Source organism: Pterocles gutturalis, unplaced genomic scaffold, assembly GCF_000699245.1.
Source record: "Pterocles gutturalis isolate BGI_N339 unplaced genomic scaffold, ASM69924v1 scaffold32193, whole genome shotgun sequence".
Lineage (NCBI taxonomy): Eukaryota > Metazoa > Chordata > Aves > Pterocliformes > Pteroclidae > Pterocles > Pterocles gutturalis.
Window position 1 is genome coordinate 15,467 of NW_010124037.1, and position 23,146 is coordinate 38,612.

A 23,146-nucleotide genomic window follows, 5' to 3' on the forward strand; every position below is an offset into this window, starting at 1 on the left:
CTTTTATCTGACCTTGGGGTTTTCTGACCCGGCTGAAGACTCAGTAATGTCATGCAGTCTGGTCTGCTGTGCAGCCAAATAAATGTACAGGTGGACTTCTTGGAGTCAAATTTAGGAAACTGGAGTTTAGAAGGGGGGGTGGAAAAAACCCTAAAACTTTGTTAAATTATATGTGTAAAACAGAGTCCTCAGACTTGTTTTAAATTTCCGTAAACTATGCTGAAATCCTTGAAGCGTGAGAAACTAAATAGTTCTCAAGATGTTTCTTGCTGGGGGGCAGGGAGATGGGGCCATGATGCTCATATAAATAATTCTTTATCTTAACACTGATTTGTTGAAGCTTTGATGTAATGTTTCTGCTGGCTTCTGAAATAAGTTGCATATTTTATGAATGCTGAAAAGATATTTTACTTCTGTCAATCTGTGCTTGGGTATGCAGCGTTGTATTATTGCATTGGAGTTGTAAGTGCAATAGAGTGAAACTCATATATCCCTTTTCCCAGTATCTACTAAAAATACTGTCATAACATACATTGTCATCTGGATGCTCCATTTTTATTGTCAGTTAAGTTATTTCAAAATTAATCTTGTTTTAACTTCAAAAATGAGGCAGAGGGAAATTGTAGAAACCAGTCAGAATACAGAACTAGAAAATTACAGAACACATTTGAGCTGACATAGTGCAGGTGTTTTATCTTCAACAACATGGATAACTCTGTAGGCTTAGAGTGGCTGATGGCATTGTGCATCCACCAGACTGATAGTGCTGATGTTGATGACAGCCGTAACATGTTTATGCAAATTTACCTTCCTGTTTGATGTCAGTAATTTGGTACTATTAAATATCCTAACAAGGGTTTTAGGAATTATGTCCCTGAAACAATATGAACATTTTTCTTAATATTTGAAATACAGCTTTTAATTGAAGTTTAATTTTAATTTGTTAATAGTTGTCAGTAGTCTATATGTGACAGTCATTAGAATACCTTAAAAGTTAATGTGCAAGTTAAATATTCTTTTTCCATACAAATTTGTTGATACGAGTACTGAAAGACAAGATTATTCTGTTTTACACTTTATTTCATGTTAGAGCTCTTTTTCTATTTCAGCTCCCTTCTGTATATTTCCATACTGCTAAAGAAAAGTTATGTGTCTTAAGCTTTGGATGAGAGTGGTGATTCTGAAGATATTTTTTTTTTTTTTACATTAGAGATCATGTCCAAAATGGAAATAAAAGCATTTTATTTTGTCATCTTTAATAGTTAAAGCTGAGTGCCTGCTGGCTGAATGAATTGTGCAACTTTCCCACTGCCACACATATATTATGGAAATATGCTGCTTGGTGGGACTGTTCATGTAAAAACTTGTGCAACTAATGTCAAGTTTTGCCTGTGGCTTTTTCTTTTGAGTGGAATCAGGTCGTGAAGGGCTAACCCGTGCAACGAAGGCTGCACAGGTTAGCCCACTGTGGTTGTACACGGTTCTTGAAGCACTTACATGTGCTTTTAATCCACCTGCCTTTCTACATTTTTAAGTAGTGTTGCAGAGAAACTGCAATTTGTTCTCTCACCTCACTTTAATGTTTTAAGCTTTTGATTTTCATATGTAGAACCAATCCTGTTCCAAACCAGTCATGAACAAATCTCTTTTTTAACTGCTGTTTAAGTCCTAAAAATACCTAAATTGGAAAATGTCTTTTTCACAAGCTGACTGATCATTCTAATAAATTTCTCTTTTTTTTTTTTTTCCAGATTTTATTAAACAGAGAAGAGCAGGACTGAATGAATTCATTCAGAATTTAGTTAGACAGCCAGAGCTATGCAACCAGTAAGTAGTTTGATTTTGGTTCTATAAGGACTGTTTAAATACATGAGATGTCAAATACAAAATTGCAAATTAAGTACTTCTGACCAGAAAATTTATTTTACCTGCTAAGTGCTCTTAAGTATAATAAATAAACTTTAATATGTCTGCTCATTCCCTCATGAAAGATCGGTAGACTAATGAACAGTATAAAAATGTTTTTTGTTTTCTGAAAACTGATCTAGAAATAAACTTGCAGGCAAGTAACTAATCTTAGTTCAAGAGGTGCAGATTTCCAGTGTAAACTCCATTGCTGTGGGACAGGTGTTTGTTTTGCTGATAGCTTTACTGTTTGAGAACTCTGCTGTCACTTGCTACTACATTGCTGGCAGTAAGTCACTGCCTGCATCCTTTTATTGGAGCACTTCATATGTGTCCTCCAGAAGTTGTTTTAAGCATTTTAACCAAGTAGTTTAATCAGCTTGCTTAGGTGATTTGGGATAACCAAGTTGACCTGCATAAAGCAAATGAATAAGCTTGCACATAAACTGTTCCATCAGAACTGCAGATGTGTCAACCTCCATCAGTGGGACAATGATGACTCAGCTCCAGTTAAATCTGGAGGATAGTGCTTCTGTGTGTGAACTGATTTGAGGGGTTAACTGCATTTTTCTTTCAGTTTATATCTAATCAATTTAAACAAAATACATGCAGCTTTCTATATTGCTTGAACTAGTAAAATGGTAAAACCCTATATTTGGCTTCAGTGTTGAGTAGATGTCTTTAATGCATATGCTTTGTTTAATGAGTGTGTCTGTACAACCTGTGAAACTGCTTATTTCCCACAGGAAAGGAAAATATCTAACAGAATACTGCTGCAGTTTGCAGTGTGCATACAGATGATTATTTTTTTTCCAACAGGTGAACTATTTAATGTCCTATTAACGTGAAATATGTACTTGCTTTCTTTTTTTGGGAAAAAAAAAAAAAGGCATTTTATTTGTACTTCCTCGTGATAAGTGGAAAAAATTTCAAAACAAATTCTTTACAGTGGAGTAGTTTTCCACTAAAACAAATACTATTAAGTTTGTTGTCGTAGTCGTGTTCTTCTCTGGGAAAGAATAGAAAGCAGTTTAACTAAATTACTAAAAGCTAATCTGTTTTGTTACATTAGGAAAGGACACTGGTTTCATTTAGCGCAATCCCCTCCCCTGTTTATTGTCCATATGTCCAAGTATGAAATATTTTGTCTCAAAACATGCTGTATTTGTTCTCCAAAGGTGAAATGGTACTTTTATTTTTTATGCACATCACAAAATTGTGTAGTTAAAAAAAAAAAAAGCCAAACCTCAAATCCACCTGCCACCTTAAATTTTTGTGAGTGTTTAAAATTGTTTTATGCTCAAGTGCATCTGTAGCTGAACATATGTTATTTAACATGGCACTTAGCCTCTCTGATCCATTAAAACTAACTTAAACCAGTATTAAGAAATAGGTCTTATAAAGTGTTCTGGTGCTATTGAAAATTAGTTTAAAGCTTATTGGGCATAGTTCTACAATAAAAACAAAATAGAGACTGAAGTTTGTGTTGTGCTGTTCTCCTTCCCACCCTTGAAGGAACAGTGATTTATGTGGGGGAAGAGGCAAGCCTTTAATTCAGAGCTGAGTGCAAAAGCATTTAATTTTATAGTAATAGCTGTGGTTTTCTTTTAATAACTGCAAGGTAATTAGTTTTTTTCTGGAATGAGCTGTTACTTTTTGCAGTGTTCCATTGCAACAAATCATATTAATAATTACATAATCTGTCACCTTTTCTATGTGCCAATGAATGTTATTAGTGAAGAAATACCAAAACTTGATGACCTTGGTTGTTTGGGGTTTTTTTGTGAAAACTGCTAGAAACTGCTCAGGGAATATGTGGTGACTGAGTCTTCACAGATAGTCCACATCCTTGCTTTCTTAGACTGTTTTGCTTTAATGTGCTAATTAAATTTGATATTAGGTAAAATAACTTGTGTAAAGTTAGTAATGTACAAGGAGGACTTAAGGGGTTATGCATTCTCACAGAACTTTAAGGAAGTCCAACTTCTGCTGCATCTTTTAAGCATTAAAACCGGTATCAGGATGTCATATTATTAAGTCCTATCTAGGAAAACTCTTTCACTAAAAGTTTAAGATGGTTCATGATGACGTCCTCATTTCTGGAAGTGAAGGCACCTGAACGTGTGAACTGAAAAGCACAAATGTCAGATTCAGTGTATCCAAGATGGTAATATTTACATTATTCTCTGAAACACACTGTACTGTGTTCTTCTTTTTTCTTTTTTTTTTTTCTTCCTTCCCATCCTTCAGTGAACTTTTTTCTTGGGTCTGACATGTTTGTTGGATACTGTATCAAAGCCAAACCTTTCTGCTCAATAGTAAACCCAACAAAAACCTAAAGTGCGTTACAGTGATTAGAGAGACCCTGTAATGGTTATCAGGATTTTCCTGCAATCGTTGTCAGTTGGAATATGGGGCAAGATGTATCACTAGCTTAGATGGAATTGGGAATTAACTGGACTAGTTTCAAGCTGCATTTACTCAGCTAACTGTATTTGATAGAGAACTTGCTCTCACAGATAGAATGTAGGTGTTGCAAAAAAAGCATCAGAAGGGATCTCTGATAATGTGTCCCCCTTGTTGACTGAATAGGAGCTGGAAGTTTATTACTTGTGAGCACTGTGAGGCCCCCTAGGTCACTGAGCAGCTATTCAAATTGGACTGCTCACCCCCACAAAACGTAGGTCTTCGCTGAATAAGTAATGCATGTAATTGTCTATTAGAACATATCCAAAGAAAATCTGTTTGAATCCCAATGTATAGTAGAGGATGCATTAAATATGTAGTTATTTTTAAATAGTCCAAAGTAACTCCTTAATGAAAATGAGAATATTTGCATAACACTTGAAGAACTCTGGGATGGCAATTCCCTGCAGCCTCTATGGGGAAGTGAATTATCAGTTCTTTATGTGAGAAGCAGGGTTCTGTATTTGTTCCCTAGAAGAAAATCAGACTAGATTTTTCTGGTTTCGAAGTCTCATGAATATAAAAATGAATACGAAACCCCTGGATTGTAAGATCTTGCAGTCCATGTTGGGGAAAACAAACCTTAGATTACATTAGTTGTGCTCTTTTAAAGCCATACTGTACAATGATGGCTTTTTGAGCCTTTGCTTTCTGTAAGAAAGATGGCAGTGCTTGGCATTTTGTTTTGGTTTTTTGGGGTTGGGTTTATTTTTTTAGAAGGTGTGTAGAGAAGAGGGAGGAGCTGGGTACCATTGTTTAAAATGTGTCTTAAACATTAAGGTTCTGTCACTGACAATTAATTTTAGCATTTTCCTTCAAAATTTGTGTGATTTTTTTTTGAGCTTGTTCATATTTGTGAGAGCATCCAAACTTTTTGTGTGGCTTCATATGTTTCTGCTAGAAGGCTAATGCACAAGTATCACAGAAAGCACCATATTTAGGCAGAGCTTGACACACCCCTTCATGGATTTCAGAGATAATCCATAAACGAAGTTTATCCAGTCAATCATAAAAATCCAGACAAAACCGACTTTTGCTAGTAGTATATGTACAATGTATATCAAGCATCCCTTTTAAAACCATTTTCTTGATCCTTTCAATTTGATATGTGAGGTTATTTAAGGAATAGTTTCAGTGTATTTTGAAATACATTGAGTTGATACGTGTGAGCTTATATAGCATAGAAGTCCTACCAATCTGCATAGCATTTTGCATAACGTGCTGCAGTCTTGGCTAAGCAATTGTCACATTAAACTTTTTATTTTTAATCACTGCTTCTTTGCAGTGCTTTTAAAATTACAAATGTGAACAATGTAACATTGATCAGTTATGCTTCTGGCTGCTGTGTGTTGCAGAGATGTTTGAATACCTGCAACTGTACAGCAGCCTTTTACTGTGAACCGATTATATTTTTCTGCTGTCAATTCAGTCATGGACAAAGTTACTATAGTAACTATTTGAGATGTATTACACCATGCTCTATTTAATCAGCCAGTTGTCCAGAATAATTAATGCTGAAAAGTAATTAAGGTCTAGTTTTGTTGTTCTGTCTAGTGAAAAGCATTAACCATAACTTTTTATTCTTGATTTTATGGTATCCGAAGGTTCTGAAACTTAAATTGTTGCATCATGAGCCAATATTACTGCAGTATTCAAACCACAGTGATTTTTTGTCTTCCTGGGACTCAGGATAAAAGATAGACCCTGAAATAGATAAAAAATTTGTGTTCATAGAAGATGGGAAGAATGAAACTGACATGATGTTGGGAAACTGTGTGAACAGTCTTGTTGCTATACTTAAACCTGAAAAGCTGAAGGTAACCAAAACAGATTTCAGTTAGGGTTTAGGAATACAGAATGTGAGTGATGGAAACTGGGAACCTCAGGTGGCATAGGACATGAATTAGGTTCAGTAATTCTAATATGAAATCTAGGAGCTGGAGAAATATCAGAAACAGCTCATGGCTTATTTCTGATCTTCACTTTACAGAAGTGTGGAGAGTGAAATGGATTGAAAATAGCAAAGGAAGTATATCTGTTTCTTATATAAAACTACCCTATTTTATATACTAGGCATAAGGTAATGGAGTAGCTCCATAGTAAGTTAGTGCTTTTCTTGCACTGAACAGCTTATGCAGAGTTTCCTATCAGTGGCTGCCCTAAGACCTTCCTAAAGAACTTTATCTCTGAAATCTAGGTAAGATTTCTTCCTTGTTAAGCAGGCTGCCTTTTAGTGAACTGAAGGAACTTGAAAGATTCAGGTCATCTCTTCTAGTGATATATAGGCTATACGTGATACCCATTTGTGTAGGAATTAATTTTAGCTCACTTGTATTACATTATTCTTTACTTGCGCTCTGTGCTGTGATTAAGAAAGACAGTATGTTCTTTTGAACTACTGTTGGGTAAGCCTCGTTTCCTGGGAACAGGTTCTCAGAATTCTCTCATTTTCTGTCCTTTCTGACAGTCTTCCTTCCCCAGTCCCCACCAAAACAGAAGCTAGAAACCAGTGCTGAAGATAAAATGCTTCTCCTTAGGTACTGTAGGAAGCTTGTAGTCTCTCTTGCTGGTTCCTGAAGGGGAGCATTTGTGTCCTGCAGCTGACTGGAAGGATTTCTTACATTGTCTTGTCAGTGCTGAGCTAGAATATGTTCTGAATACAAAACTATCATCTTCTCCTTTAAAAAGAATGGGGACAGGAACATTACTAGCATGTACCTCCTGGATGTGCATCTCTCTTTGGGATATAGACTATATATTTCATTCTGTATTGTGTTGGACTGTTTCATTAATTTTGCAAAACTACAAATGGTTTTAAACTCTTCACTTTTTTGAAATAAAGTTGAGTTCCTGGTGGTTGCTAGCCAGTTAGAATGCTTTGGATGGATAGTGTTCTTTCTTCTAATAATTACCGTTTAATGCAGTTCTGCAAAGCATTTCCTTATGAAATCTTCACATACGTATACTTTAACATGTCCATTTTTTGCAGGTGAAAAATTTAATGTACTGTATGTAACACATTCAGCAGTTACACTATCTTGCTATAAAAGCATTTATTGTACACAGTCCTTAATTACCAGAACTTCAATATAAAATTTTGTGATGAGTAACTCCTGTATGCTGCTGTTTAATCCTATGCTTGCTATGGTTATGGCTGAAAATCATGAAGAGTAGCGGTGTGCTAATGAAGTTAACTGTGTTTCTAGCCCAGATGTCAGAGCATTTCTTCAGATGGATAACCCAAAACACCAGTCAGATCCATCTGAAGATGAAGATGAAAGGAGCAGTCGTAAGGTAATAAAACAGAAGTAGAACACTCTTCAAAATTTTAGCTACTTGAGGGCAATCTTAGGTATATATTAGGTATATATTATTTACTGAAAATTACTGATTGATTTCACAATAAATCCCCTCTATGTTCTTTGAAGCAAATGTGTTCCACTGTGGACTGTAAGATATTTTCCAGTCAGACGTGAACTGCAGAGAGGGGTTAAAATGATTGCTGGCTTTGTCTTGCTTCTTCCCCACTTGCTATGTGGGTTAAAGAAACATGCCTTTAGTCATAGCTTAGCTGTCACAGTTTTTGCAGTCTCTTCAAAGATTCTTGCTAAGAACATCTCACAAGAAGCAGAGGAGATTGAATGTTTAATTGTCTTTTTGTTTGCTTGTTTGGTGTTTTGTTTTGTTTAAGAGGGGGAGAAATATAATTCTCTCAGGGGAAAAAATGCAGTCTTTCTAAAAGTCATTCAGGAGAAAGGATAGATTTGATTTCACTTCTTGTGTGAGGTCTGAAGCTTCTTTTGTCACAAAAGCCACTACATGGCTAGATGGAATCTGAAAATTAATTTACAGCCTTCAGAAACAGTGCTGTTTGAAAAAAAGGAGTATTTCTAGGAAGGCAGAAGTGCCATATTTAAGCTTGTTTTCTCTATGGCTTACTTCTTGGCATACAGATGTGATCTTAGTACTTTTTCTCTTATTCAGTCCCTTGTTAAAGTTGTAAGAGTTCTCATTTTGGTTTGTGTGTGATCCACAGCAGATTTAGTGTTTTCTGAAAGTTTCACTTCCAAAGATGCCAGTCTTTGCTGCTTTTTTTTTTTTTTTTGTAAGTGCTTGATAACACTGTGAGCATGCAGCAAAATTCTAATTTAAAATACCAGTTTCCTCCTCCTTTGAAAGGTATTTTAAGTAATATGGAAAGATCTAAACCTTCTGTGGAAAATCAGTGATGTGTCATGCCACAACAAATTCCAAAATAGGCAGGGAGCTAATGCGTAGCGGCCTGGAGTATACTTTTTGATAGATGATTCGCCTTTTCATAGTTACTGTAAGTGATGAAACTGAACAACAAGGAACAAAAACAAGGCCTCAAGAAAAAAAAAATATTAAAACTTACATAGTAGCTTCTTTAAAACTGTCTAGTACTGTTATGTAATTGGCTCTTATTAGTGAATAGTAACATCCAGTGTTGCTGTCAGGGTATTGGTTTTGTGATGCCTGCTAGCCTGTCCTCCGGTTACTTGCATTTGAATGCAGTTTATCCTTCTCTGATAAAGTCCAAAACCACAATGAGGGTACAAATACTGCTTTTTAAATCAAAAACAAAATGGAGAAAATTACCTAAATGACAGTGGCTTCTGCCTTTCCCCAGAATTTACAAATTCTGTCTTGGTGTGTACTGGTGAGATGCATGCCATTTCTGGAATTGAGTTAACCTTTAATGTCAGAATAGGAAAGATTGGTAATGTTTTTCTTGGGGTGGAGAAAATGTTCACTTTTTTTTTTAAAGTAACATGTCTTTCCTTAATTACTCTTGCATTAAAATGTGGGTTTAAAATTATTTTATTGGTAAGATCTTGGAAAATTTAGAACAAAAGATAGAAAATATATTCCTAGAGCAAATACAGAAAGGGTTAAGTTTTGGATGAGGAACAAGGTGTTTGTTGAAAAGTACTTAAATTTTTATTCCTAATCTCGTCCTTTGTGTCTGGACACAGTCCTTTTATTACCTTTGTCCTTGAATTTGATGTGTGTAGAAAGAATTTGTGACAAGGTGATGATGGCCACATATTTCAATTTAGGAAGTGCCCAAACTGGATGTTAGAACTCTTTCTAAATATAATGTAACAAGTCTAAAGGTATGGATTGAGCAAATTAGTACAGTATTTTGAAATTAATATTGTTTGAAATATAAGAAAGAATTAAAACTAAGTATTAAAAATAAAACTCTCTATCTCTCCCAACAGTTAAACTCTACCTCACAGAATATCAACCTGGGACCATCTGGAAATCCTCAGTAGGTTTCAATTAAATTGAATTAAAATGTAATTGAATTTTAATTTCTGTTTATTTTAATGAAATTTTATTGAAATTAATTTTAAAATAAAATAAATAAGACTGAGTGTAGTTGTTAATAGTATGAAAAGTTATTTGGCTATATGCCTTTATTTGTTGATTTGCACTACTTTGGAGGAAGCAAAGCATTGAATCCTGTGCTAAATAAATAATGACTTCTAAAATTCTGTTTTCTTTTTACCTTCAAATTTTGTTAGTCTGCTATCCTTTTACTTAAGGATACTGTAGCAAAGATGACCTCTGTCTTGGGGGTGGTCCCACAACTGTTAAGAATGTGAACAGTTTCTGAAAACAAGTTTGTTTCAATGCATGGGAAAGGAGCAGCTTGTCTTGTTGAAACTACAAACCTAGTTACTGTAGTCATAACTTGTTCCTCTGATGTCTTCTACAGAGTTTCTGTTTTCAGTTCTGTGTGAATCTGTGCTTTTCTCATCTAGATGATGACTGCTATTTTGGTTTTGCTTTCCTCACAGATTTGTTCTGGGCTAACAGGAGGAAATGCTTAATAGATTGCAGTAAGAAATGAAATTTAAGAGTACTTACCTTTAGGGGCAATAAATGGAGAGGTGTATGTTAATGTAACCACTGGAATTTGAAAACGTGAATAATTGTTTTGCTGACAAAAATATTCCTCAATTGTATTTAGGGAAAGGTAAGGGAATCCTGAGAAAAATTGAAAGGAGTGGTGATGTGGGAAGTGGAAAAACTGAGAGTGAATTCATACATACACACAGAAGAGGAAGGTGTTAGGTCCTCCCTCCTCTCACTGTAATTTAAAATGAGGGAGGAATGGATAGAGAGAAAGATAGGATAAGCAAAGAGAGAACAGATAACAAACTTGGTCCTTCCCTCCCTCACGTAAGCTTGAGAATCTGTTTGGCCCTTTGGAAATGAGAAATTAGCCCCAGGAAAAGTCATTGGGAAATGGAGACTTGAAAATTACAAGAAACTAGACTATGGAGAATAAAAGAACAGTTTTGCTTCTCCTTTACATCTTAACCTTAAACTTACAATAAAATAAACTCAAATGATGCAACTTGAATGCCTTCCCTGGAGGAAAATGGAATTGCAAAATGAAGAGGAGCCATTTTCTCCAAGGGATGGTGTTGGGTGGAATGAAGAATAAAGGAGGGTGCTAACAGGCCGTTCTCACCATTACAACTCAAGTGCTACACTAGACTGCTGTACAGCTATAACGCTTGTAATTTCTACTCAGATGACCTGTCTCCTTCCTAAATATCTTTCAGTGCTAAACCAACAGACTTTGATTTCCTGAAAGTTATTGGGAAAGGCAGCTTTGGCAAGGTGAGCTTTATTACTACTGTGTCTTATCCTGGTGCAGGGATGCCAGCTGGTATCTTACGCATAGTGACTGTTGGCTAGAGACTTGGCCAGAGGTTTTGGAAGTGGTGTCAGTCTAGGGTGGCATATAAACTGTCCTATTGTATCCCTGTTGCTGCTGCTTTATAGCCCTGCCATTTTTTCCATGGTGTGGCACTTGCTGGCTGCGTCGGTCACTTACTGGAAGTAACAAAAGGGAGTGTTTTCTTTTCTTGTTAAGAGCAATAGGGATCCTGTTTCCTCCAGAGAGGAAGGGAGGTACTCCTGTGCTTCTGCAACAGCTGGAGTACAAATTGTGTATTTCCCATTGGCATGGACTGTTCTGTCAAACCCTTAATGCTATGGAGCAGCGTGAGCAACAGCCCATTGAAAAGTTGCTTAAATATTGATATTCTACAAAGACGCAACAGAGAATCCCTCTTGAAACCTTCGGGTTTGGGTTATTTTTCAAGTTGTTGTTTTCTGTTAAATTATCTTTAAAACTAACAAAACTGGCTGAAATTGATCTTGACAGAGATCTGGAAGATTTTCCAGGTCCTGGAAAATAAATGTTGTAATTCATTCTTTCATTATATCACTATCGTGACAGATTTTACTGAACTGTAAGCTCACTCTATTGGTGATTATATTGCTGATTGACTATATTAAAAGCAAAGAAACTTTACTGTGAAAAAACCAGCACAAATACTTTCCAGTTATGCCGAAATTATAAAAATAATACTAATGGAATGTGAACTGCAACAATGACATTTCTTAATTTGTTTTGAATTTCACAGGTTCTTCTTGCAAAACGAAAACTGGATGGGAAATACTATGCTGTCAAAGTGCTGCAGAAAAAAGTTGTTCTTAATAGGAAAGAGGTGAACAGAAATACTCTTTCTCCATCCACCTCCCTTCTTTTTTCCTTTAATTACAAAATCATTCCTGTTTACTTCTTGATCTTTTACTTCCTTACAGCAAAAACATATTATGGCTGAACGTAATGTGCTTTTGAAAAATGTGAAACATCCATTTTTGGTTGGATTACATTACTCATTCCAAACAACAGAAAAGCTTTACTTTGTCCTGGATTTTGTTAATGGAGGAGAGGTATGTGGTGGTTGTGTTTTGGATTTGAGTCTCTCTATTTTGCTCATTCTAGGTGGGAAGAATTAAATAATCTTTTAGAATGAGCCATCATCAGTATTTTCCCAATTTTGAAAATCTTATTACTTTATCTGCTGTTACTACAGACTTCTATAGCTGGACAGACCCTCTTCCTCTTCTTAATCGGCAATTTGAATCCCAAACTTGTTTGTGGTTGTCAGATAGAAATGCTGTATTTTACAGTTACATAAATGTACTTTTATTACAAATTAATTTTGTGCTGACATTTTTCACAATGTAAAACTGTCTTTTCCTCTTGCATGTGAGATGCAATGCTAGCTGAAATGCTAGTATTTTGAAAGTGGAAGGAAGGAAACTGGCAAGTGAATTTACTACATTCATGTTATTGGGAAATTTTGGATTATTCTGTAGCTTTGCATGTTCTAATTACTTATTGCCAAATAGCCTTACCCTCAGGATTCTTTTCCTTGGAGTGATGCTATTGAATCTGAGGAGCCATTAAGTAACTTGATATAAAACTTGTGAAGGAAACTTCTGGAACAGTTTGTCTTCAGCTAGGGACCTGTTGCTTTTCAGAGTACCCAGTACTTCCAGGAGTGCTCAAGAAGCTCATGTATAAAGTGGTTGAATAGCCAATGCATAGGAAGGCTGTAAAGTGTTGCTTCTATTATTTCAAAAGGTTTTGTGGAAAAACAGGTGTCTTGTAGACACTTGGATACCTGGACCTATCTAGGAAATTAGTTGCGATTGAAGAAAACAGTGTAGTGAAAAATTATTATATGAATCCAGCATACATGCTTTAAAGAAGATCTGTATGTCTTGTCACTTGCTGTGTTTTCACTTTTGTAATTTATTAGTGTAAAATGCACACATTTCAGAAGGTCTTACAGGTACTTAAAGCAGAACAGGAGAGAAGGATGAGACAGGATACTGTTATAGGTGATAAAATTCCGGTAGCTGAAAGAACACACAAGGGGTAGAATTTAAATAGTTTGTGTCAGCATATCTCAAGGTCTTCTATTACGTTGCTGTAGTGGGATATATGCAGGCAAGTATAAAGTGTGCCAAATAAACCAGGATGAGATGAACCTGGGGTATACGTTATTATTCACATGGCCTGCTGTCAGTATTTATGATGCTCCTAGAGCTGGTGTTCTGACCCCTTTAAGTGCTAGAACTGGGACAAGATGGGCTTTTCTCTTGTCTAATACACTTACCTTTCTTAGAAGGTATTAGCAGACCCTTGGTTTTCTGTACTCTGAATTTCTAGCCACAACTTTGGCACTCTTCCAGGCAAACTGAAATACAGTTCAAAACAGCAAACAGCTTTCAAATCTGAATGAAGTGCTTGGAAAGCTCTGATGGCTTTTTATTTTTTCACAAACTTTGTAGGCAGAAAGCAGAAAACTTCTGTTTTCTTAAAATTTTTAGAAGTTGAATGGGTAGTATAGTTTCATCTGTATGTTTATGATTTAATCTTTGGCTAGACTTCTGTATCTGCTCAAACTATATGAAGCCAGACAGCACTCTGTAGTTGAGAGAATTCATGGATCAGCTTGGAATATGCCTCTCCCAAAATGATCTACATCTAGGTGATTTTAGAATACAATTATATAAATGCCTATATTCAAGACTTTGAATATAAGCATACACAGAAATGAAAGATTAGTTATTTGACACCAGGTTGTGTTCTGTTAGGATGCTGTCTCGCATGATGTAATCTTGCCAACCTCTATTCACAGCTTAGTTCTTCACTCCAATTCCTTTTGACTAGGCTTGTTTTTAGGGGAACATCCTTATGTGTGTGAGATACCTATTCGTTTCTGAGCTACTAAAGAAAACAAAGGAAGAGAGCAAAGGAATGACAAAGTCATGCACAAAACCCAAATTTATTTCATTTTATGTTTTAAAAAAAAAGAAGTTGACAGCTAGATAAAATTACTTTTTACTGTTAAAATTGCACATTATTAATCTGATTTTTTGTGTATAATGTTCTTACTATTTGCATATTTACAGCTGTTCTTTCACTTACAAAGAGAACGTTCCTTTCCTGAGCACAGAGCCAGATTTTATGCTGCTGAAATAGCCAGTGCACTGGGCTACTTACACTCCATAAATATAGTGTACAGGTAAGTTTCTTAAATGTCCTGCAGAAGTTCAAAATAGGACAAATTTCTGAATAAAAACCACTGCGTGAAATCATCTTATGGGAAATTTGAGCATAACAATTTCACCGAAACTTAACGATGTCTGCTGAAGAATAGAAGTCCTTGCCTCTGAAGCTCTTGTGTTAGTGACTGCTGTTTTGAACTAATAGGATTTTTTTCTTTTAAATACAGGGATTTAAAGCCAGAGAACATTCTCCTAGATTCACTAGTAAGTATGCAATATTGTTCTTGGTTTTCTGTGTTCTCTCACAAAATTGACACCTATGTGTAGCCACATGTTGAGCATGTTCTGTTAATAAAATACCACTCTTTCTCAAACAGGGTCATGTTGTGTTGACGGACTTTGGACTTTGTAAAGAAGGGATTGCGAGTTCTGATACCACTGCAACTTTTTGTGGGACACCAGAAGTATGTTGACAACTTTCATGGTTTTTTGGCTAGTAATTAATGACTGTTGACTATTAGTGTTTGTGTAGCTGGAAGATCAAATATTCTCTTTTGTACTGTTGGAGATTTGCACTTTTTTAACAAGCTCTTTCATGAAACCAAACCAAAACCAAGCTTCCTGCAGATCTGTTCTTTGTCCTTTTTACTAATACGTAGTGTCTCCTACATATTGCCCACATCCCCATAACTCATCTCTTTCTTCTTCTCTTTGCCCCATCCCTTTTCAGACATTGTTTCCTCCCACGCGTCCTGGCCGCTGGCTAGGCACAGGATAGTTAGCTTGTGTAAGAGCTGCAACAGATTTGCCAGTATGAATCTGCTTACCATATCCTGCCACTGCTTTTCAGTAGGCTTCTTGAGCAAATTTGGCATATGAATGAAACTTTGAACTTGCTGACTGAGTTTATTGAACTCTATTGTCTGTTTTTACTGAGAAAACTACACTGGACAACTCAGAATCTGGAAGTCTTGAACACGTATGAGGGATTCACTGAAATGCTAGGATTAGTGGCTTTGATAATTTGATAAACATACTTTAAATTACAGAAAAGGCCTTTGAAGGCAGTGAAGGATGAGTGAGGCATAGAAATTAGCTAAAACTCAAAAAAAAAAAAAAGGCAGGTGGCATGATATGACACCTTATCCTCATTATAATCAGAGTAGGAATCCATAAAGCTGAGTGGTAAATGTGAGTTGAAACAATATTTATTGAATGTTTTTGAAAAGTCAAAGGACAATATATAGAACACTAGTAGCTCTGGATCTGTTTGAGAAAAGCTGTATGTTTTTTTTTCTCGTGTTCAGAGGTTGTCTTCACATTTACCTTGGACTTGCATGAATTGCAACATAAGAGGTTGCTAATGCTGTTACTTTGTATGAGTTCTTAAATATCAAGACTAAACATAGCAGTTGTCTGTTAGCCTTTCTAATCCAAGATTCAGATTCCTAATCCTGCTAAAAGTGTAATGATCGTCTTAGTGTTTCTAAACACTGAGTTGAATTACTTGGTGAGTTCCAACACCTAAAAAGCTCAAAGGAGGCTGTGAAAAGTTAAAAAAAAAGCTTAAGGAGTTGAGTTCAAAGCACTTCAACTGCTTTTCATGCTTTTGTAGGGGCATCTATAAGCAAATTAGTTACAGGGCACTCACACATACAGGAAGTTTGAGAAATACTGATCTAATTCAACTGTGAGTTTCAGTCTGTGCCTTGTCTGACAAAGCTATCATCTATTTGTAAATTACATTTCAGAATTTGGATACTAGAATGATAGCAGTGACATCCTCTTGTTCTGAGAGTTTACAAACTGTGTGTACTGTAGATGAGGACTGAGATGATGATGGATGATGCAACCATAGTAATTTTATACCGCATATTCACAAATGATAGACTTGTATTATGAAGTGGCTGTCCTTGTGGTGTAGTGTCAGTAAGCTCTGACATGCTGAGTAGATTTCTTTCAAGGCAGATGGAAACCACTTAGTGTTGTCATTCAGCATTTGATGGTATTGGATGTTTATCACAGATTGGTCACGTGATACCTCTTTGACAAAAATCTCTTAATTTAGCAACTCAGAACTCATGCCATCATCATGATTTACACTGCAACTTAACATAGGTCATACAGTTTCTCAGTAATGATAGATTTGAAGCAGAATTCATATCTTCTCCTTACATTTTTATGTACTGGATGGGGAGCATACAGACTGAGGATGACAGAATAGGCATGGCTAATTGTCAGCTTGCTGAGAGATGTTGCCTCTAAAAGAGTGCAGCATCCTTTCTGAAATGTAAAACAAGTTTCATAATGGAGGTGTCAAAGTAGTTTGTCAAAACAATAGTATGTGGAAAGTATTGTTTCAGTTGGGAAAACAGCTGTCCTACTTGGTAAATGACCAGATGGTGATGAAGTATTTGCCAGGTTTGTTGAAGAACAAGATAAATACTTAATAGTCTTAACAATTGCTATGAAGCAACTTGTCCTGAATGTGTTTATTGTGATGTGACTAAAACCTAGATTTTATTCTTGCTATCCTAATGCTCTAAAATACTTTTTTTTTTTTTTAATTTTAGTATCTTGCACCAGAAGTCATTAAAAAGCAGCCCTATGACAACACAGTAGACTGGTGGTGCCTTGGTGCAGTTCTTTATGAAATGCTTTATGGGCTGGTATGTACTTAATATGTGGGGGGCAGGGGTTGTTCCCCCCCCTCCCCCCCCACCTCTTTTATGTGAAGTAACCCTGGAGTGTTGTTAAAGATAACTTTTTCAAAATATTTAAGTACTCCACTTAAATGGGTGAACAGTTTGTCTCATACTTAACATAGCACCTATTTTTCTCTTTTGGATTTTGCATTGCCTCTTGATGTCTGAAATTTTGCTTTCGATTAAACTGATGGACATCAAATCCGATGAAGACGAGTAGTCACCACTTTGAAGGAATGTGAGACTAAACCAAATCAACAGTGATAATACCCAGTGAAAAAACCCAGCTTATAGTGAAATTTTGCTAAATACTGGAATAAATAAAATTAAAAGTTTTTTTTTTTACTTACGTCTCCCAGAATTACTGTTAGCTCATCCCACCTCGTGATGCAGCATTAAAACAAAAAAATCTTACAATGATTCTTCTACTCATATGTAATCAATCCAGTAACAATCTGTTCTGTTAGTTTTCTTGAGTTTTATCTCCTCCCATAGGACCTTAAATAGGGAGATAGATTTGCTTTTCCACTCTCCTGTTCTTTTCAGGCAAGTTCAATGGCAGCTTTGAAGCTGAATGGCATCTATGGCCACTTATGAGTGTGAGAACATGTTAGGAGAAGAGCAGGTGGGTGGGGAAGCTATCAAGTGTAAAGATATGGCAATGGTGATGACTGAATTAGAAGTTAGCAGTGTATAAGAAGAGGTAGATTTATTCTTCACTGCTAGCAGTTTGTATTTCTTACACAAACAGTCATTTACTATTCAATGCATATGAAACAAAATGTCACAAGTGGCTTCAAATTAATGTATAACTTGTGTTTTTTAGCCTCCTTTTTACTGCCGTGATGTTGCTGAGATGTATGAGAATATTCTTCATAAACCTCTAGTTTTGCGCCCAGGAATCAGTCTGACAGCCTGGTCTATTCTGGAAGAACTTTTGGAGAAAGATCGGCAAAGCAGACTTGGAGCAAGGGAAGATTTTGTATGTAATGTCCTAATTTATCAAGCCCTATTTCATTTAAAGGGACATCACCAAATTTAGGTGCACAGCACAAGTTTAATAGTTGGAGGTAGAGATTGTTCTGTTATGTCTGTCTCTGTTTTCTTCCTTTTTATTTCTTCGTTAAAGACACTGATGTAGTCAATCCCTTAAAGTTGTTGGGGATAGGGGAGAGATGATTGTCGTGGGATATAAATATTTTGAGCTTGGTTGCTGCTGTAGCTGCCAGCAAAGGAAATGCAATTTCTGGTGTAGTAGTCACTAAGGTGTACTAAGGTAGGTTTCACTGTTTGTAGTAAAACTGAGAAATAATCAAAAGAGAAGGTTATTTTCTGGTAATGTCAGTTTAACTAACTATGTGAAAAAAGAGTCTTCAGATAAAGAGGAACACTATTACCATGCAAACAGCATTTTTAGCCTTGAAAGGGCAAATGTTTACCCAGTATAACAACAAAAACTTTGTTTACAAGAAGGTGATGTGAGAAAGTATAGATGTCTTCAGAACTGTGTGATGAGGAATGATCTAGGAGGAGTTCTTTCATCCATTAATTGTGAGATTGTCATTGCCTTCTGTTTGCAGCCTTAAGGTTTAGTAGTCTGTGCACCTTGTAACGGAGCATTCAGACTATGACATCATACTTTCTCACAGTGTGGAGCAAGATGAAAGGATGGGAGCATTTAACATAGCTGTTTGCCACTTCATAACCAGTAAGGGTATTGCAGAGTTTTTGAAGCAGCCACTTCTCAATGATCTGTTTTACAAAAACTACTAAAACTTGTAAGGCAAGAGCAGAGTTACTAAGAGAAAGCATTCTTGCTCTGTGGTAGACTTTAAGGTCATCGATTTTAAGGCATAAAAGCAGAAGGAACGATCTTAAAAGGAAACCAGTTTGTTGAGGCAGGTTAACAAATTTTATTTGCTGTTTTTAGCAAGTACAGATTTTATTGCAAAGTAAACTGTGAATACATAAACTGATGAAGGACTTGACTTCCTTATGTGCATGCAGTCTGAAGTAGTATTTACTATGATGCACAGGATGGATTTCTGAAATATATGAAATCTCTGTTCCTTACTGCAGCTTGAAATTCAAAAGCACCCATTCTTTGAATCTCTCAGCTGGACTGATCTTCTTCAGAAGAAGATTCCGCCACCATTTAACCCTAATGTGGTAGGTGCCTGGTGCTGTTTTAGTTTGTACCTTCCAAATTTCTGCCTTTTGATGGCTCATCTATTTGAAAAGAATGTTTGTTTCAGAATGATGAAGAACGGGAACCTCCCAGTGCTGACTGGCCTTTTGAGTGGTCACACTTTTGAGCAGTGAAACTTTTTTTTTTTTTTTTTTACTTAAAACTCAGTTTGACATATCACTGTTTCCTCTGGTCATTCCTGTCAAAATACTGTCAATTTTTGTGGGGTCTGAATACCAAAGAAGAAAATACAGATAGCCTCTTTTATTTGAAGACTTTCCAAAAGACTGACTTCCTGGTTTTTTGTAGTTTTTGCATCTCCCTAACAGTCATTTAAGGAGGAGATATTTCTTCATATTTCGTGGGTTTGTCAGATCATAAGGGTGTGTAGGGTTTGGCTTGAACTCCAGGCTAAAAGAAGCAAGCAGGCTTTTAATAGCTGCTTTTAGGGATGCTGTGGTGTGCTTCCTTAAATTTCCTGTGCTTAAGTAGGAAAGATGACATAAAGTAGAGACAGTGTCAAGAGTTACATGTGACATCTAGAGGACAAGCACAAGTTTAAAACACAGTATTAATATGACAGCTGATAGATCCTTCTCTTTTCTAGGTTGGACCAGATGATATTGGGAATTTTGATGCAGTGTTTACAGAAGAAATGGTCCCGTACTCAGTTTGCATTTCTTCCGATTACAACATTGTGAATGCAAGTGTCCTAGAGGCGGATGATGCATTTGTTGGATTTTCTTACGCACCACCTTCTGAAGATATGTTTTCGTAGGAAGATAGAAGCCAACAGTGTTTTGGAAGATTTGGGGTGAACCGAAATGTTAGGGTTATGGACACATTCCAAAATAGCATAACTAGTGCCTCATTTTGTATGTAGGTTTGAAACCTATGAACAAACTTTCTCTGCTGTATAGGAGGAACTTGGGCATCTTGAATGGCTTTCTTTGGGGTATGAAACTGTTTGTTCCTGCTGCAGAAAATATTTTTTAAAACCTTTAAAAAGTGTTCTCTACATATTTTTAAAGCAAAAACACTGACTGTTCTCCTCAATCCCTTCAGGTTTACATTCATACTTATCTAAGAGTTGGCTGGCACAAACAGCAGCGAAGTTAGTAAATTTATAAATGCTTTTGTACCTATTTACAGTGACTTTGTGCTTAAATTGTAACTATGCAAATTGTCTTTTGTATATCCTGGTTTAAAAAAGGTAAATGTTTTCCCTGTTATATCAGTTTGAAATATATGTTAATTTACCTGTCAGCACTTATATAAGGGGTCAATATAAATTCAGACCAAGATTCTTAAAGGACTTCTGCAGAATGAAAAGTTGGTCATGTAAAACTGGATTGTTTCTCTCGTGCTTGCTGAAGTACCCATTCACTCAACTAGATTATCTGAGGTATGGGGAATTACTCAAAGCAAGGATGGAACAAGTTAACTGGATTGATTTGATGACATTACTGATTGTGTGTTCTACTTTTCTTTCCTCCCTAAGATATATATATCTATATCACAACTACATTACAAATATTTTTTGGTTAAAACTCTGCTTTTCCAAAGATATAATATGCAATAATCACTGTTACTTTGAAAGGCTACCTTGCTTTGACCTTTTGGGGGTAGGTGGTAAGGGGATCATGCCAAATATTAGGGATTTTTCTCATGGATTTATAGTAAGAAACACTAAAAGTTCCAAATTGATTGTATTTCAGCATTCATAGCTACTTGTCTTTGTGTTCCAGTTTGCACCATTTTTAAATCTTCACTTGATATTAGGGGGGAAAAAAATGTAAATTACGCTGGTAATTTTTAAAATGTGAAAAGCTGTTGTATTTCTCATAACATGCACGTGTATGGACAAACTAATTCTGAACAATTTCTGTTTAAGGAAATTTTTTTAAACAATGCAAAAATTGACTGTAGTTACAATGTATAAAGGCCTATCACGGTAGTAGTTTTATTATATATGGATATATATAAAACTTGTAAATAACAACTTATTTTTGTCTGTTACTTCAAAAATGTTCTGGTTTTTTGTTCATAAATACATTCAGTTAAATGTCTTGATTCGAGAGAAGTCTGGTAAGACACTGATGAGTAGCCAGAGTTAAATGTTAGACAAATTTCAATACCTAAATCATCTCACTTTTGACAAAATAAAAACTAGCTAAGAGAAATGCCATGTTGCATCAAGATTAGTTAAAAATCAAGAACTCTGCTCTTGTGAGACCCCACCTGGAGTACTGTGTCCAGCTGTGGGGCCCCCAACATAAAAAAGACCTGGACCTGTTGGAGCAAGTCCAGAGGTTCTTTCTAACCCAAACCATTCTATGATGCTATGATAACCCTTGCGGAAAAGAGTGTATCAGATCATAATTCTTTTGAAAATAATGTGTCAACAGGGAAACATTAGACAAGTGGAAACTAAAATGGGATTCCTTGTTTATCTCCTGTAGCACTATCTCAGGCATAGTGCTTAAGTGATGCTGAACAGTTGCTACAAAAGGTGTTGGAAGGACTGGTTGGGTAAGAGAAGTAGGCATTGACACTGGCATGGAAGAAAGGAAGGAAGGAACTGTTACCGTTTGTGGGAGCAGAGTGGTGGCTTGGTGTTTGTTTTCCATAGTGCTGCTCAGTGAAATATTGAGAGGTTTTGAAATAGCTATGCAGCTGTTCAGGACAACCAACAACTACATGATTCCTGTTCTTGCAGTTACAATGCAATTTTTACTTTCTATACTCCTGAGATTATTGTGGGCTACTGTAACTACCTTGTCTTTATAGCGAGGAAGTACAGTACTGTAGAGAAATGGGAAGGAGAGAAGGGGATGCCTCAGAAGCTGTTGCTGTGGGAGCTAGCACCCCTTTTAGTTTCTTTGTCTTGTATTTCTGAGATGTCTATGTAGCTCCCTGACTGGGTGGGGGGGATTGTTGGTTTGTTTGGGTTTTTTTTGTCACAAATTTGGGGCGGCTTTCCTTTTTTTTTTTCTCTAAATACATCAGTGTTAGTTGAAGATTTCTGGGAGCTTAATCTTTTCCTTTCAGCAGGCTCTGCTTTTTTTGACAAAGTGTGAATGTGTTAAACATATCACTTGCAATACTTATGTTCTCTTTGTTTCTTCTGCTATAAGCTCATGTTGTGAAATGCCTTGGTCAGATCAGGACTTCTGACGGTAACAGACTGTGTACAACATCAGGCAGCAACGCCTCACAGTACTTCCATATCTACTGCTCTTGTTCTGCATCTCCGTGCATTTCATGATGCTGGTTTTCAAAGCGAGACAGCGAGGTTCACAGCATAGCAACTCCTTCACCCAGTGCTGAGCTGGAAGGTGAGATCTGAAGCAGGGGTTGTGGTAAGCCTGGGCAGGACGGTGTCAGAGAACCTGCACAGGAACCACCTGTGTACTCTCTTCCTGTTTTGGCAGATATGTAATAAAGGGGGGTAACATCTGCCTTTGTGTGACTAGTGCAGGGGGTTTTGCCTGTCTGTAGCACAAGGGGATTGTTCCTCCCCATCTGGAGGGGTGCATCCAAGCCCCACGAGGCGTAGGCCCTCTGTCATGGTGCTGTGGAAGCACAGGAACAGGGCTGCCCTTGTGCGCTCTGGCTTTGGCCTGGGAAGAGAGTAAGAGAGACAAGAAGACTGACTGACATGCACGGCAGTTGTAAAAAAACGATCTGAAATAGAAAAAAAACAGTTTAGAGGTGCTGTCCTGGGCCATAAGCTTGCAGATGGCTGGCATGTGAAAGGTGGCAGTTAAATATGCAATAGTTATTAATGAAAGAGAGAAAATGGCTTCACAAATAGGTTGGCTTTTAGTACTTGCTAGCTGTCAGTACACCTTTTCGTGTACTGCGCCATGGTAAAGTGAAGGCAGGGAGCCCCACAGCAGCTGGGTGCTAAATGGGGCAATCATCCAGAGGTGATGGCTGATGTGCTTGTGTCGCCGTGGGTAAT

The 23,146-nt window shown here is 36.6% G+C and overlaps 1 protein-coding gene across 1 annotated transcript in view; it reads left to right on the forward strand.

Moving 5' to 3' along the window:
* The window catches only part of LOC104460172 (serine/threonine-protein kinase Sgk3), a 28,885-nt gene extending 8,165 nt beyond the window's left edge, over positions 1 to 20,720 (forward strand). The window contains exons 4-16 of the mRNA XM_010078140.1: positions 1,752 to 1,827; positions 7,578 to 7,665; positions 9,618 to 9,667; positions 10,974 to 11,031; positions 11,844 to 11,927; positions 12,025 to 12,156; positions 14,191 to 14,303; positions 14,514 to 14,550; positions 14,664 to 14,750; positions 16,860 to 16,955; positions 17,818 to 17,973; positions 19,071 to 19,160; positions 19,787 to 20,720. Coding sequence (XP_010076442.1) covers positions 1,752 to 1,827; positions 7,578 to 7,665; positions 9,618 to 9,667; positions 10,974 to 11,031; positions 11,844 to 11,927; positions 12,025 to 12,156; positions 14,191 to 14,303; positions 14,514 to 14,550; positions 14,664 to 14,750; positions 16,860 to 16,955; positions 17,818 to 17,973; positions 19,071 to 19,160; positions 19,787 to 19,957 — 1,238 coding nt within the window. The 3' untranslated portion in view covers positions 19,958 to 20,720. The remainder of the gene's footprint in view (positions 1 to 1,751; positions 1,828 to 7,577; positions 7,666 to 9,617; positions 9,668 to 10,973; positions 11,032 to 11,843; positions 11,928 to 12,024; positions 12,157 to 14,190; positions 14,304 to 14,513; positions 14,551 to 14,663; positions 14,751 to 16,859; positions 16,956 to 17,817; positions 17,974 to 19,070; positions 19,161 to 19,786) is intronic.
* The last annotated feature ends 2,426 nt before the right edge of the window (positions 20,721 to 23,146 follow it).